This window comes from Terrapene carolina, unplaced genomic scaffold (assembly GCF_002925995.2).
Source record: "Terrapene carolina triunguis isolate 2854851 unplaced genomic scaffold, T_m_triunguis-2.0 Scaffold58, whole genome shotgun sequence".
Classification (NCBI taxonomy): domain Eukaryota; kingdom Metazoa; phylum Chordata; order Testudines; family Emydidae; genus Terrapene; species Terrapene triunguis.
In genome coordinates this window covers 53,132,558-53,150,212 of record NW_020664409.1, presented here as the reverse complement: position 1 = coordinate 53,150,212, position 17,655 = coordinate 53,132,558, and the positions used below count along the sequence as shown (strand labels likewise).

Here is a 17,655-nt window from a genome sequence, read left to right as displayed (position 1 = left end):
GCAGGCCATCCACTTAGGAGAAGGAACTCTGATCTCAAGAATGTCAGGCATGGCCAGCCAGCTTGTAAATGTTGTGCCAATCACATATGCTCTATGGGTCTTCATCCTCAGGGAGAATGTCAGTACAGTGCTAGGGTATCCCTTGGAAGCAAAGTGCAACTGCTTCACCTGAAAGCTGTGGAAAGTGGGCAAAGGCTAAAGAAATGAGTCCAAGCACTAGGTCTGGCTTCCTTGAATGCAGGAACATGACTGGGATATCAAGCGAAGTAGCTGAGATACTGAATAGAAGGAGAATGCACTTTGCCTGAATACAAGAGACAAAGTGGAAAGGATTGAGATTCATGAACATCAGGGAGGGTTAATGAGTCACACAATGAAATGGCTGGAAGGAATTATTGAGAAAAGACTCTGTAAGGAAATGGAGCAGCAAGTAAGTAACAACCAATCTGGGTTTATGCCAGGAAGGTCATCAATGGATGCAGTGTTTGCAGCCTGAATATTGCAGAAGTATAGGGAGAAATGAAAACAATTACATCTAGTGTTTGTGGACCTAGAGCAGGCTTATGACAGAGTTCCTAGTGAATTGACATGGTGATGCCTGCAGTCACTCAATTTGCCATAGACATATATTCAGATTATCATGGATATGTATGAGGGCAGCACAAGAGTAGTGAGAAGCTGCTGTGGCTACAGTGAATAATTCACTGTGATTGTATTCCTGCATCAAAAAAGTCAGCCTTACGCCCATTCCTATTTATGATTGTAATGGACACCTTGCCAAGGGGATCAGAGGAGAGGCTCCATGCAGCATGCTTTTCACTATTACATGATGTTGTGCCATGATGATAAATACAAACTGGAAAGGGACTGTTATGGGGTGTCCATACCCCATGCTAGCTCAGCAACCAAAGGGTTAATACAGGCACTGCTGGCCACTGCTGATTGGCAGCCTCACAGCAGCTGAGAGGATAAAGGGCTGGGAAGCAGAAGGGCAGGGTGGCTACCAAAGGAGTGAGGAGGCTGGAAAAAGGAGCTCCTGCCAGCAAACTACTAAAGAGCCGCCCATAGACAACAGCCCAGAAGGGGGTGAACTGTCCCACAAGCTGGAGAGCCTGCAGAGATCCAGGGAAAGGTAGGAAGGATCTCAGGCCACTGAAGAACCCTGATCCTGCTTATCTAGCTCGACGGCCCTGAACTGGAACTCACTGGAGTGGGTGGGCCTAGTTTTCCCTACTAACCCACTGACGGTCGGACTTGTGAGTAAACAAAGCGTTTTCAGTCTCCTGGGCCCTGGGAATAGACTGACTGCTCTGCTAGGCTATGTGAGTTCAGGGGCTACACCATGCTTGGACAGAGGGGGTGCTGTTCTACTGATACACCGCCTCACAGGGACCTAGAATGATGGAGGGCTGCATTAGAAGAAAATGATTGATGAATCAGTTGACAAAAGATGAAACACATGCTCTGCTTCATTGAGAGGGACAAGGAGAAGCTAGTAAAGCTAGACGAGATTGAGTTAAAGTCTGTGGAACAATTCAAATATTTCAGGTCAGCGTTGAGCCATGATGGGAATATCAATGAGCATGTTAGGAGTTGTAAGAAGAACACTTGACACAAACGGAGGGAGTTGATAGAAATTCTCTGTGATAAAAGAACATGCCAAGTAAACTAAAGAACAAAGAGTATAAGACCATGACAAGTTAGATATCTTCAAATCACCAGGGCCTGATGAAATGCATCCTAGAATAATCAAGATGCTGACTGAGGAGATATCTGAGCCATTAGCAATTATCTTTGAAAAGTCATGGAAGACGGGAGACATTCCAGAAGATTGGAAAAGGGCAAATATAGTGCCCAGCTATAAAAAGGGAAATAAGGACATCCCAGGGAATTACAGACCAGTCAGTTTAACTTCTGTACCTGAAAAGATAATGGAGCAAATAATTAAGCAATCAATTTGCAAACACCTAGAAGATAATAAGGTGATAAATAACAGTCAGCATGGGTTTGTCAAGGACAAATCATGTCAAACCAACCTGATAGTTTTCTTTGACAGGGTAACAAGCCTTGTGGATGGGTGGGAAGGCAGTAGATGTGGTATATCTTGACTTTAGTATGGCTTTTGATACTGTCTTGCATGACCTTCTCATAAACAAAGGAAATACAACTTAGATGGAGCAACTATAAGGTGGGTGCATAACTGGTTGGAAAATCATTCCCAGAGAGTAGTTACCAGTGGTTCACGGTCATGCTGGAAGGGTATAACAAGTGGGGTCCTGCAGGGATCGGTTCTGGGTCTGGTTCTGTTCAATATCTTCATTAATGATTTAGATAATGGCATAGAGAGTACACTTATAAAGTTTGCAGACGATACCAAGCTGGGAGGGGTTGCAAGTCCTTTGGAGGATAGGATTAAAATTCAAAAAGTTCTGGACAAACTGGAGAAATGGTCTGAAGTAAATAGGATGAAATTCAATAAGGACAAATGCAAAGTACTCCACTTAGGAAGGAACAATCACTTGCACACATACAAAAAGGGGGGAGGGATAGCTCAGTGGTTTGAGCATTGGCCTGCTAAACCCAGGGTTGTGAGTTCAATCCTTGAGGGGGCCACTTAGGGATCTGGGGCAAAAAACAGTACTTGGTCCTGCTAGTGAAGGCAGGGGGCTGGACTCGATGACCTTTCAAGGTCCCTTCCAGTTCTAGGAGATGGGATATCTCCATTAATTGACCCGCAACACCTGTGCCAGCACTGCTTCTGTCTCCTCCACCTGTGCCTGTAGCCAGACAGAGCGCCTGAGCATGGATGCTTCTACCCAGATCCTGGTGTGGTTTTGCAGAGACTGTAACTTGCAATTTCCACTTACTGATATCCAGGCTGGGGGGACCATCCAATGTGAAAGGTGCCTGCTGGTGGAATCTCTCAGGCAGCAGGTGGGAGAGCTACAGGAGGAGGTGGCTAGGTTGAGGAGCATCCAAATCCACGAGCAATTCCTGGACAGTGTCCATGTGGAGACAGCTGAGGTAGCTGTCCCAGTACACAGGACTGCTGATACACCACTGGTGGAGGAGGAGATGGCTCAGGTGGACACTGGCAGCTGGTTACTTCTGGCAGCAGGCAGTGCTCCACCCCTGCTCCGAACCCTCCCGCTGTGGTAATAGGTAACCGTTATGCTCTTCTTGATACAGGAAAGAAGGCATCACCCCCTACAGTAAAGGAGGAGAAGCCTCGTACCCCTAAGGCTGGGAGGTCTGCTGCCACCACTGCGAATAGGAAACATAGAGTAGTGGTGGTCGGAGACTCTCTGCTGACGGGGACGGAGGCGCCCATCTGTCGCCCTGACATTTCATCTCGGGAGGTATGCTGCCTGCCGGGAGCCCGTATCCGAGACATTACGGAGGCATTGTCGAGGATTATCCAGCCCTCTGACTACTACCCTATGCTACTCATCCATGTGGGCACAAATGATACTGCGCGGTGTGACACTGAGCGGATCAAGAGTGACTACAGGGCTCTGGGAGTACGGGTGAAGGAGTTTGGAGCACAGGTGGTATTCTCTTCGATTCTTCCTGTCAAAGGTAGGGGCCCGGGCAGAGACAGATGCATCATGGAGATGAATGCCTGGCTGCGAAGATGGTGTCGCCAGGAGGGCTTTGGCTTCCTAGGCCACGGGATGCTATTCGAGGAAGGACTGCTAGGCAGAGATGGCATTCACCTTTCGAGGAGGGGAAAGACCCTATTTGGACACAGACTGGCTAACCTAGTGAGGAGGGCTTTAAACTAGGTTCGACGGGAACAGGTGAGCAAAGCCCACAGGTAAGTGGGGAACATGGAGACCTGGGAGATGGGTCGGAAACGAGAGGGAGTGTGGGCTATATTGGCAGAGAGAAAGGAGGGTCAGGACAAAACTGGGAGGAAAGATCAAACCAGTATCTTAGATGCCTATATACAAATGCGAGAAGTATGGGTAATAAGCAGAAAGAACTGGAAGTGCTAATAAATAAATACAACTATGACATTGTTGGCATCACTGAAACTTGGTGGGATAATACACATGATTGGAATGTTGGTGTGGATGGGTACAGCTTGCTCAGGAAGGATAGACAGGGGAAAAAGGGAGGAGGTGTTGCCTTATATATTAAAAATGTACACACTTGGACTGAGGTAGAGATGGACATAGGAGATGGAAGCGTTGAGAGTCTCTGGGTTAGGCTAAAAGGGGTAAAAAACAAGGGAGATGTCATGCTAGGAGTCTACTACAGGCCACCTAACCAGGTGGAAGAGGTGGATGAGGCTTTTTTTAAGCAACTAACAAAATCATCCAAAGCCCAAGATTTGGTGGTGATGGGGGACTTCAACTATCCGGATATATGTTGGGAAAATAACACAGTGGGGTACAGACTATCCAACAAATTCTTGGACTGCATTGCAGACAACTTTTTATTTCAGAAGGTTGAAAAAGCTACTGGGGGGAAGCTGTTCTAGACTTGATTTTAACAAATAGGGAAGAACTTGTTGAGAATTTGAAAGTAGAAGGCAGCCTGGGTGAAAGTGATCATGAAATCATAGAGTTTGCAATTCTAAGGAAGGGTAGAAGGGAGAACAGCAAAATAGAGACAATGGATTTCAGGAAGGCAGATTTTGGTAAGCTCAGAGAGCTGATAGGTAAGGTCCCATGGGAATCAAGACTGAGGGGAAAAACAACTGAGGAGAGTTGGCAGTTTTATAAAGGGACACTATTAAGGGCCCAAAAGCAAGCTATTCCGCTGGTTAGGAAAGATAGAAAATGTGGCAAAAGACCACCTTGGCTGGCTTAACCACGAGATCTTGCATGATCTAAAAAATAAAAAGGAGTCATATAAAAAAATGGAAACTAGGACAGATTACAAAGGATGAATATAGGCAAACAACACAGGAATGCAGGGGCAAGGTTAGAAAGGCAAAGGCACAAAATGAGCTCAAACTAGCTACAGGAATAAAGGGAAACAAGAAAACTTTTTATCAATACATTAGAAGCAAGAGGAAGACCAAAGACAGGGTAGGCCCACTGCTTAGTGAAGAGGGAGAAACAGTAACAGGAAACTTGGAAATGGCAGAAATGCTTAATGACTTCTTTGTTTCGGTCTTCACCAAGAAGTGTGAAGGAATGCCTAACATAGTGAATGCTAATGGGAAGGGGGTAGGGTTAGCAGATAAAATAAAAAAAGAACAAGTTAAAAATCACTTAGAAAAGTTAGATGCCTGCAAGTCACCAGGGCCTGATGAAATGCATCCTAGAATACTCAAGGAGCTAATAGAGGAGGTATCTGAGCCTCTAGCTATTATCTTTGGAAAACCATGGGAGACGGGAGAGATTCCAGAAGACTGGAAAAGGGCAAATATAGTGCCCATCTATAAAAAGGGAAATAAAAACAACCCAGGAAACTACAGACCAGTTAGTTTAACTTCCGTGCCAGGGAAGATAATGGAGCAAGTAATTAAGGAAATCATCTGCAAACACTTGGAAGGTGGTAAGGTGATAGGGAACAGCCAGCATGGATTTGTAAAGAACAAATCGTGTCAAACCAATCTGATAGCTTTCTTTGATAGGATAACGAGCCTTGTGGATAAGGGTAAAGCTGTGGATGTGGTATACCTAGACTTTAGTAAGGCATTTGATACGGTCTCGCATGATATTCTTATTGATAAACTAGGCAAATACAATTTAGATGGGGATACTATAAGGTGGGTGCATAACTGGCTGGATAACCGTACTCAGAGAGTTGTTATTAATGGTTCCCAATCCTGCTGGAAAGGCATAACGAGTGGGGTACTGCAGGGGTCTGTTTTGGGACCGGCTCTGTTCAATATCTTCATCAATGACTTAGATATTGGCATAGAAAGTACGCTTATTAAGTTTGCGGATGATACCAAACTGGGAGGGATTGCAACTGCTTTGGAGGACAGGGTCATAATTCAAAATGATCTGGACAAATTGGAGAAATGGTCTGAGTTAAACAGGATGAAGTTTAACAAAGACAAATGCAAAGTGCTCCACTTAGGAAGAAAAAATCAGTTTCACACATACAGAATGGGAAGAGACTGTCTAGGAAGGAGTACGGCAGAAAGGGATCTAGGGGTTATAGTGGACCACAAGCTAAATATGAGTCAACAGTGTGATGCTGTTGCAAAAAAAGCAAACATGATTCTGGGATGTATTAACAGGTGTGTTGTGAGCAAGACACGAGAAGTCATTCTTCTGCTCTACTCTGCTCTGGTTACGCCTCAGCTGGAGTATTGTGTCCAGTTCTGGGCACCACATTTCAAAAAAGATGTGGAGAAATTGGAAAGGGTCCAGAGAAGAGCAACAAGAATGATTAAAGGTCTTGAGAACATGATCTATGAAGGAAGGCTGAAAGAATTGTGTTTGTTTAGTTTGGAAAAGAGAAGACTGAGAGGGGACATGATAGCAGTTTTCAGGTATTTAAAAGGGTGTCATAAGGAGGAGGGAGAAAACTTGTTCACCTTAGCCTCTAAGGATAGAACAAGAAGCAATGGGTTTAAACTGCAGCAAGGGAGGTCTAGGTTGGACATTAGGAAAAAGTTCCTAACTGTCAGGGTGGTTAAACACTGGAATAGATTGCCTAGGGAGGTTGTGGAATCTCCATCTCTGGAGATATTTAAGAGTAGGTTAGATAAATGTCTATCAGGGATGGTCTAGACAGTATTTGGTCCTGCCATGCGGGCAGGGGACTGGACTCGATGACCTCTCGAGGTCCCTTCCAGTCCTAGAATCTATGAATCTATGAAATGACTGCCTAGGAAGGAGTACTGCAGAAAGGGATCTGGGGGTCATAGTGGACCACAAGCTAAATATGAGTCAGTGTAACGCTGTTGCAAAAAAAGCAAACATCATTCTGGTATGTATTAGCAGGCGCATTGTAAGCAAGACACGAGAAGTAATTCTTCTGCTCTGCTCCGCACAGATTAGGCTTCAACTGAAGTATTGTGTCCAGTTCTGGGTGCCACAATTCAGGAAAGATGTGGACAAATTGGAGAAAGTCCAGAGAAGAGCAACAACAATGATTAAAGGTCTAGAAAACATGACCTATGAGGGAAGATTGAAAAAATTGGGTTTGTTTAGTCTGGAGAAGAGAAGACTGAGAGGGGACACAATAACAGTTTTCAAGTACATAAAAAAAGTTGTTACAAGGAGGAGGGAGAAAAATTGTTCTTCTTAACCTCTGAGGATAGGACAAGAAGCATGGGCTTAAATTGCAGCAAAGGCGGTTTAGGTTGGACATTAGGAAAAACTTCCTAACTGTCAGAGTGGTTAAGCACTCGAATAAATTGCCTAGGGAGGTTGTGGAATCTTCATCATTGGGGATTTTTAAGAGCAGGTTGGACAAACACCTCTCAGGGATGGTCTAGATAATACTTAGTCCTGCCTTGTGTGCAGGGGACTGGACTAGATGAGCTCTTGAGGTCCTTTCCAGTTCTATGATTAGACTAGCTATGATGTGTGGGTTGTAATGCTGGCCAATGAGGAAGAGAGAAGAACTACTTCAAGCTGTCAAAATGAGAATGCTCAGGTGGATACTGGGCAAGATGAGAGCTGATAAGCTACGTAATGAAATGGTGTGAGTCATGATGCAGGTAGCCCCCCCATCATAGAAAAGCCCAGGGAGTATTGACTGAGATGGCTGGGTCATGTAAGATGATATGTGGGCGAGAGAGTACAAGATCTAGAAGTTATGAGACAGAGCCCATGAGGAAGACCCCAAAATGGCAGTTTTCTACATTGAAGGAGGATATGAAGAAGGTTGGTATCAGCTTGGAAGATTCACTTGTTAAGAACACTTGCAGATGAAGAACAAGTGCCAAAGACTCCGATTGACAGGATAAGGCAAAGGTGAAGAAGAAATTCTAAAATTCTCTATATTCCTGCTAGAGTTTAATCAGGGATGATTATAGGAAGATTCTGAAATTCGAAAGACATCTTTGGCAAAACAGTGACACTTCTTAAAGTGAAATTGTTTCCACAAACCAATGAGAGATGCTGAAAAAAGACCTGATATTCTAAGTACCAATGAAGGCTCAGTCTCGGGGGCTACTTCTACAGTAAACAAATGTTGACAGGAAGTAAATGAGAGTATCAATGTCCTAAACAGTAGAACTACTAGTGATGGGGGAACTGATTCAACAAAAATAGGAACCAATCCAAACCTTTACTCTAAATTAAAAAGTCACAAAGCAGATTTAATTCACACTGTTTAAAATTATTTTTCAGTTCAAAGTAGTAGCTTGGTTCTAGCCAAGAGCAAAAGCAACAAAGTGTCATGAAAAGGCTGTTGTGTCAAATCCACGTCTATGATGCAACAGTGCCCGTTCTCTGAGATTTGTGGCTCAGTTTTGCAGATCTGAATGGTTTATAAAAAAAAAGTGTGGATATGTATCCAAATGTTGGGGAGCTTATCTCAACTGGATATCAAGATTTTTGGATACCCATCAGCAGCTTTTAGCCTTCTGCTAGATTCTGAGATTTTCAAATACTAATAGTGTATATATATCTCCTTACTATATGTTCCATTCTATGCATCCGATGAAGTGGGCTGTAGTCCACAAAAGCTTATGCTCAAATAAATTTGTTTGACTCTAAGGTGCCACAAGTACTCCTGTTCTTTTAATAGAAAAATATCACCCTCATAATTGCAAGATCCTTGATGGTTTAAAGTGAAAAATGATTTTTTAAATCTTGTTTCTTGGGATTATCATCTTAAAAATATATTATAAAAAAATGGAAAAGGTCTCATTCTCATCTACAACAGGACCGGCTCATCTTATCAATCATTTGAATGAGAAGCATTAAAGTGCATTTTAATAAGTAAATATACAAGTTTTCATTTTGTTTCTGTTATTCTTAAATGTTTGAAAGACTTTTTCCACAGACTTGGCAAAAATAATAATCATAATAATAATAAACACATATTCAGCCACACTAACACGTTGTCCAGACTTTTGGGCGACTAAAATATTTTGTCTATTGAATTCCCTTCTTAATATGCATCTATCTTAGACTTACATATAGTGCCTGTCAGTGTTTTTTTTTTTTTTTGCTAGCATGCAATGCCATAACAAAGATCTTTGTAAGTGTGAAAGTGTAAGTGTCTCTGTGAGAATTTAGCCCTTAGTATTGAAAAGTACATCAGAAAAAGAAAACCTGTGATGCAGTTCTGGAAACTGAGAAAATCTAGTAAAATTTTAGCCTATGTCCAAGAGAATTTGGAAAATTTATCACTGAAGTGAAACGGCCAAAGCATACCAATCCCAATGAAGGATGGAGAGCTAAATTAAAATAAACTTTCACTGGATATGTAAAATTGCCATTTGCATCCAACAACAAAACATTGTTTGTCATTGGTATATAGTGAAGACAAGTAAAAACTGACTTCAGGTACATGATCTCTCTAAAGTTCTAAAAAACATGCACCCAGGCTGCTTTTGTGTTCTGTATCACATGCTGTATTTGCACCTCAATTAAATGTGTTAGGGACCTGAGCCTGTGAAGTATTGAGTGGCCTCCATGATAGATATGGCAGTGTCCTGCCATATCCTTGGGAAACCTTATTAAATTAAATATCGTTGGGGTCTATTATATTAAATGAATGGTTTATGTATTATTGTGGGCTGGGACTTATGTAACCTCTTTTGGGTGTGTGGGGGTGGTGGTGGGGAATATGACAGATGTGAGACCTGGGAGTTCAAATGACTATACTGAAAATGTGCCAGACAAGACTAGAATTTTTGGGCACAATAAGTGGTAAGAGGATTTAATGAGGGATACCTAGGGAGAGGTTAATGCAAATTTCCTACCTCTGATTATGCAACAATCCAGCCTTTTGAACTTACACCCTGAGAAGAGGGTGATTGTCTACTGATTACCTGTTCCTGGAAACTGGCGATCAGAGGTCCAAGCTGTATAAAAAATGGCTGAACTGCCCAGCTTGTGTTCCGGTTCTGAATATGAAACAGTTGTGAACCTATAGCCATAGGAAAAACCCAGTTGTGGGTTTTGAAGGACTGACACCTACCAGATGCTGAGGTTAGAGTTGGGGTGAACTCTGGTAAGATTTTTAGCACACATGTGGGTTCTTTTAGTGTTTTGATGTTTTCTCTGTAATGCTTTCATCTTAAGAATAAATATCCTTGCTTAGAAAGAGCAGTGTGGTGACTTGCAATTATTGGCAACTACACTGTTCATAGCCTTCAGAGAGAAAGCAAAGCACAGATGCTGGCCTTTTTAGGCAGTCTGGCTTGCAGGGAATACCACAGTATAGGTAGGGAGCTGTGCAGCCTTAAGAAACCCTGGTCTCAGGAGGGAGAGAGAGATGTGGGTCTCCACCCAAGTGAGGTGATAGCAGGGAGCTGGAAACCTTTAAGCATGTGTCCTTGAGGGACCACAAAGAAGGAATACAGGCACAGTTACCCTGAAACTGACACACCCTCAACTTTCCATTATGTGAAAGGGAATTGATGTAACACACCATGGAATACTCAGCAGCTTGCAAGAGCAGCCCAGAGTTAAATCCTAATTTTGCTGAAGTCAATGAGTTTTGTGAAGTAGGATCAAGGCTAATGCACTTGACTATAAACCTGCTGTCAGGTGCTGAATACAAATGGTATAGCATTTTTAGCAGGCAATTACATTTTCCAATAGTATTTTCTATTTTCTGGTGAGAGACAACTGTGTATTTCTTTACGTACATCATCACTAAAACATTTGCCATATGAAGCGCACTATTATTTAGGATTGAGCAACATTGAGAACAGAAAACTACTTACTCAAAAAGTAAAGAGCCAGTCTTCACAGGTCCGAGTGTGTGAAGCATCTTATTAATAAAACAGCTGATGGCACTTCCTTTCTAAATCAGTGCATCCACCATCCCTAATCATTTGATGTTTCTAGTCTATGACATTTGTTGCTATGTTTCTGGTAATGAAATACCCAGATCTGAGTGTAATGTTTCAGGTGCAGTCCTACCAGAGCCATATATATAAGGACAATTATTATCTCCCCACTCCCATCCCCCAATGATCCATTAAACAAGAACTCTGTTTATGCACCTCAAAACACAATGGCTTTTTTTGTGGTCACACTGCACTGCACACTCATTAGTAATTTGCTGGCCATTACCATCCCTAAATGTCTTTCAGAATTAGTGCTATCTGGGGTTCTCCTTAAAATTCAAAACATGTGTTTCAGGTTATTACCCCCAACTTTCATCTTTCTAACTCACTATGTTAGTCTCTGTCCATATTTGTAATTTTTCTTGGGCCTCTCTATATTATATCTAATAGTCTCTCTGATATTTGCATCTCTTCCCAACTTAGTATTGCTATTTCCTCTCCGTTCCAGACCTAAAAGAAGATGTTAAGTAGATTTGGCCTTATCCTCATGCATGTTGTACCCCACTAGAGAATTCCCTTCAGTGAAATATATTACTATTTATACTATGTAATAACAATTCGTTTATGGTCCTTCACACAGTTTTCAAGCAAAATATGGCAGTTTCCATCAGTCAATTTGAATTACAATTTTCAATACGATTTTGTGAGACATTATCACATGCATTCCTAAAATCCAAATGAATTTCATGTAGTTCTTTGAAGAAAGCAACCAAGTTTGTCAAGATTTAGTCTTTCTAACATGTTTGTTGCTTATTACTTACACTCTAGCTGTCTAGTGATTTTTCTCTTGACATTTATTACATTATTTTCCTAAAGGGTGAAGTTAGGCTATGTAAGTATTTGTGTATGAGAAAGTAAGTGCCAGGACCACTCTTCCTTTCTTTTTTTAAAGGCTGGTACCACATTTGCTTTTATTCACTCTTCCAATATCATTGTGGTTCTCCAGGGCTTTTAAAAATAATGAAGACAATTGTGTGGTGTACAGAAAGTTTGTTAGCTAATTCCTATAATATCCTTAGAAATGCTGTGACTCAGAGACTCCTTGGCAAAGGGTCCCCTGTTCTTTGCAAACAGCTTTCACCTCAGACTTGATAAACTCACTACACAAAACATGTATTATAGGATATGTATCCATAAAGAGAAACATGTAAGATATCTACAGAAAGCTTGTAATTTGTCAAGACTCATAATGATTGTGAGATGTATTTTCTGGGTAACATTTATGGAATAATATATTTATATTGAAAGTATGCCTTATGGACTTGAAGTAGAAATTAGTCACCAGGTGGTAATGTGTTTCGATGATGACCCATTCAAGCAAGAGGCTCCCTAGTCAGCTGGTGAGGTAAAGGCAAGATTTTATTGTCCACCCTTGCCACATCCCAGAACAGTGAATGAAAAACCATAAATAAATGAGAGACAATTAAAGCCACATAACGGTAAAAAGAAACTCTGGAACAAAGCAGGGATTCACCCTGCCTGCAACTAGAAACAAAAGACTGTTTTCAGTATAAAAGAGTGTTATGAAAGGCACTCTCAATCCATTCACAGAGGAAAACCCCTGGCAGAGGGGGGTACTTTCATGAACGTTTGGATTATTTGGTTTGGTTATTGAGATACCAGACAACTATGTCTTAGACTGAACGTTGGGATGAAATCTACTATGTTAGATAAGAAAGGCAACTATTGATAATTGTAAACCTAGGTTCACATTTTATATTTTATTTTCTATCATAACCATTGTTTCCACCACTCTCTTGTTTCTAGTTAAATCTTTATTCTTTCTTAAATAAACCTACGTTTGCTTTATCCTAAGTGCTCACCAGTCCTGTGTGGTATACAGGAGCATTGGTTTAAGGGGAAACTGGGGTGCCCTGCACACCTCTGGGTGTACAGCAGGGATCGGCAACCTTTGGCATGCGGCCCATCAAGGAAATCCACTGGCGGGCCGGTATGGTTTGTTTACCTGCAGCATCCACAGGTTCGGCCAATCGCAGCTCCCACTGGTTGTGGTTTGCTGTTCCAGGCTAATGGGGGCTGCGGGAAGCAGCGTGGGCCAAGGGGTGTGCTGGCCGCCACTTCCCGCAGCCCCCATTGCCCTGGAATGGAGAACCGCAGCCAGTAGGAGCTGTGATCGGCCGAACCTGCGGATACTGCAGGTAAACAAACTGTCCCAGCCCGCCAGCGGATTTCCCTGACGGGCTGCGTGCCAAAGGTTGCCGATACCTGGTGTAGAGGATCTGGAATTTCTGTGAGTATCCAGCGTCAGGGGTTAAATATCACAGGGGAACAATTCAAAGGGACTCAGGGATTAGGGTGCACCGATTGTTAACCTGCAAGGCAATAGAAGGGCTGGCATGAGCCCAGAGGAGAGTGCTTGAGTGGCTGAAACGCTGGTGGTGCTAGGGCACTGACACCCAGCTTCAACTAGACGCAGGGGGTAAGAAGCTGACTCACAGTCCTGGGAACTCTGAGAGCCACACACATCAGCTGGACTGACTGTTTTGTTCATATTCAGGTTTTTGAAGAGTTCGCTTACTGGCTTTTGATCAATACTTATTTTATAGGGTCTTCCTTCCTTCCTAACTTTGCAAACTACTTAGTTTTATTTTTCTTGTTAAAGGCAAATTTAAAATGTGACAGCTGCATTTCAAGTGTCTAATTGGCTGTAACAGTACTGTGTGTGTGTCCACTGCAGTGTAATGATAGCTGTATTGTTTATTGCCAATGTGACTTGTCCAGTAGCCTACCATTAACTTCACTGTTGACACTCTGGTTATTTTTAAACCCAAATATCTTCAGGACACATTTTCAAAGGGGCCTCAATCCAAGCTGTATTTACATACAACAAACCTTGGCTGTACACACACTTGCTCACATATTTTTGAGCAACATGGCTTTAATGTGGCTGTGGTAGTTCACAAAATCCATCTAGGTGGGTTTTGCACACAAATATTCTATCGTGAGAGTGTTTGCAGAAACAAAATTGTCTGTGTGCAAATGAAGGCTAAATTTTGCAAATTTGGTTCTTTGTCTCTATAGTTGGCTATTGCAAGACTAAGTCTCACCCCAGACACTGTAGCTCCAGAGATGAGTAGATGTGTATCAGTACTTACAGCTGTCCTCTTCTTCCATGAAAACACTGATCACGTAACAGGCATACACAAAACCAATCAACTGCATGAAAATAAGAGGAAAATTGTTAGTTAGAAAATGCGTAAAAAATACTCAATAAATACAGCTGCCAAGATTGTATTTCAAAAAAGTTTTTCTTTCATTTTCTTAATTTAAAAGCAGATTTCAGCACGTGATCATACAAACACACATTGTACAAACCTTACCCATTAAACTTCACTGCCCTAGAAATCTATATTCTCTATTCTTGAGAAAATATACTAGTATATAGATAATATAGCCAAGTGTTCAACCTGTTTAATATGAAAGCCTTGTAGAAATGTTGGGGGTTACCCACCTCTGGGATTTTTTTTAAAGATAACTGCAATCTGGTCCATTTCAAACATAAAATTGCTCTTCACACACATTTATGAGGACCCAGAATAAGCTGTTTCTAACAGAGATAATTTAACATTATCCAGACAGGGGTAAGCTACATTTGAGGCAAGAAATCATGGCAACCTGCCTTTCACTTTGGCTGTGCCAGCATCTTTACAAGCCATACCAGGGAGCCTGCTCAAAGACAAACAGGAGTAGAATTTCACTTCTGTTTATGATTGTTCCCAGTCAAATGTGTTCTATCATCTATATGTGGCACTTGAAGCTAAGTGATAGACAATGTGTGAGGAACTCCCCATGCCTGTACAGAAAAGAGAATATGAGTCATTTCTACATCACCATCCTTCTCCTCCTTGAAGCCTCCAGAGGGCTCATGCAGGGTACTGGACTAGATGACCTCTCGAGGTCCCTTCCAATCATATGATTCTATGATTGCACGGCTCATGATACATACAAGAGAGGCACGGGGGTCTACTTTTATCTCTTCACCAACCCTGTAGGGAACTCCTTGAGCTGTTACTGCAGCCTGTTTTAAGCCTTCACATGGGTCATTAAATCTGACCCTTAGCATTTCATTTATAGAATTAATACTTTTGTAGGCACTACTTGTGGATGATTTTTCATTAAAGCAATTTCAGTACAATCTTCAAGCAACATTTAATCCAGAAAAACAGCTTGTTTTTCTGCCATCATCTCTCATATCTAGTGCTCCAGTTGGCCCAATGATAGAACACACATTGTACACTACATGACTGGTAAAATCAGGGTAAGGTACTTGTGACCTAATTTGCTATATTAATTTTTTTTGCAATGTTAAGGATGGGTATTTATGCCTAAAATATGCTATTATCTATAGGAAAGTTCTTGGGTATGATGTTATGTTCAAGTGACAGTAAGCATGGCTGGTTCCCAATTATATAAGAGTTCATGATACAAAACCATTACTGGCACATTCAAACTGCCTTATAAAGGGTATAGAGTGTATACATTATACTGACACCTGCTTAGCAAAAGCAGCAATATAAGAAGTCAAGTTTTGTACACAGCCACAGTACTGCTAATAAACATTGTGTCCTCAGTTTGCACCATGTAAAAGACACAGGAATTCCCTGAAATTCTCTCTCTTGCTCCTCTCTCTATTTCCCCCCATTCCACCTCCCCAAGCAAACATACAGTGATACACATTTTGAGCTCAGATCCAAACCTGGTAGTTGTCTTCAACTTCAGAAAACAGAAGGTCAATGCACAAAAGCATTAAGCACTTAGTGTACTAAGTCACTTTGCTACCGTCATAGGTGAGGGTTCATCAAAGTTATGTATTTTGTGCTACTGGATAATTACTTTAGCCTTAAAAGCCTCCCCAAAACCCTTTATTTAATTGTTTGTTTGTTTTTTCCCTTGCACACAGGGCCAGTAGTGTTCTATGACAGTCTCAGAAAAACTTTCGATTGCCATAAGAACCTTAAGAGCAGTATCATGGTATTGCTAGTCCTGCACAGCTAGAAGTGGTCTCAGGGAAGTGCAGTCTGTCATGGCAGCGTACCCATTGATTCCAAGATTTTTCACTCGCCAGGCCCACAATCACTGGTCCTCCCATATTTCTTAAACTCCATATCAGACCATGTCTAAATCAAACTCCACATCTCAAACACTGCATTCCGGTAAGTCAGTAATGAACCACGGTTTCTGCAGGGTGGGGAAGGGCACTGGACTGCTGGAGAGTCTAGCTATTTTGTTTTGCCTTTTATAATAAGTTATTCTACAAGAAAAAGAAACAACTACACATTTAAAGTTCTTTGGGAAATTAACTAGTGATGGTGAATTCAGAAGGTGCAGGTGATGATAATGGGTGTGCAGCGGAACCTACACTACAATTTCCTCCATGTCTGGAAACCTCTGGTTGTGTTATACAAATTTCATTTATGGTGTGCTCATCAACTTCCCTTTGACTGTTGGCTATTAATTATTTGTGTTGTGTGATGTGGTCACCTAAGTCATTTGGTTTTATTTCTGCACCCTAAAATTGTTTGAATATGAGAATAATGACCAAAGGATGCTCAATAGCATGCATTTCCTGTACACACTTCCAGTGGAATAATCATTTGTGGAAAAAATTGTGAAACTTGTGTGATTTGCAGATATTTACATAAATAAGCTGTGATGTCTAGTTGTCAGAACAGTGAATAATATGACACTACAAATAACAAAGCATTTTTTGTATTATACAATCAGTTTTAATGAAAACTCTTTTACTCATTATCCATGCCATTGTCATCTGCTGATTGGATTACTGCAGTGCTGTGTATGTGGGGGTGACTTTTGAAGACCACAGGTCCTGACTGACTAGTGTTCATCGGCAAACTCAGAAAAACTGTCATTGGCTATAAGCATCAGAACAGTAACATCATGTCACTTGGAAATTTCAGTTGCTGCAGAAGGTCGTTTGTTACTTGCTTAGAAGAACTTTTCATAGGAAACATGTTATTCTTGTGCCTTGATCTGCACTGCTGCCAATATTTTTCAGGTGCAATTCAAGGCATAGGCTTGGACCTAAACATTTTTAGATGATTTGGGACCTAGTTATAAGAGAGAATAGCACATTATGTATCCATCCATTGTCATGAAATGATCCCTATCCTTCCAACACAGCTCTGAGATTCCACAAAGTTCTATATTAGACCTCTCCAATTCTTTGGTCGCAATGGCAAGCTTCCCTTCATACATGCTCCTCATATTTCATGTTCCTACTTTGATGATTCATTTATGAAGGCTCAGGTCATTCTTGTTCTTGGTGCTATCATCAGGCACTATACTTCCCCCAGGAGAGACAGTGGGATTACATTTATTTTATCCAAGGAGACATCAGAGGGTGTGTCTGGATATAATCCAATGATAGAATCATTAAAATTGGCCTTCGGGCAAAGTCAATCGATGTGTCGCTCATACAGGTATATGCCCCTACAACAGCAGTTTACAATGATATGATTGATGAGTTAGATGTTAGTAGCTAGGGAAAATGTATACAAACTGTGTAGTGTGCGATATGATTTGGAATTCTGGCATCACCCATACCAAAACCTTAAGCATCTGGGCCTGGCCAGTGAGGGCATAGGGCTGTTTCATGCCTAATGTAATGCTGTCACTTAAAATTAAAAAGGTCATAGAGCAGTTTTTAAACTAAGGGCTGGGGGAAA

At 41.6% G+C, this 17,655-nt stretch overlaps 1 protein-coding gene across 1 annotated transcript in view; it reads right to left on the bottom strand.

Annotated features, from left to right (window-relative positions):
* Positions 1–17,655, bottom strand: part of NKAIN3 (sodium/potassium transporting ATPase interacting 3) — a 528,391-nt gene that overhangs the window by 26,221 nt on the left and 484,515 nt on the right. Inside the window, exon 5 of the mRNA XM_026659683.1 lies at positions 14,065–14,125. Coding sequence (XP_026515468.1) covers positions 14,065–14,125 — 61 coding nt within the window. The remainder of the gene's footprint in view (positions 1–14,064; positions 14,126–17,655) is intronic.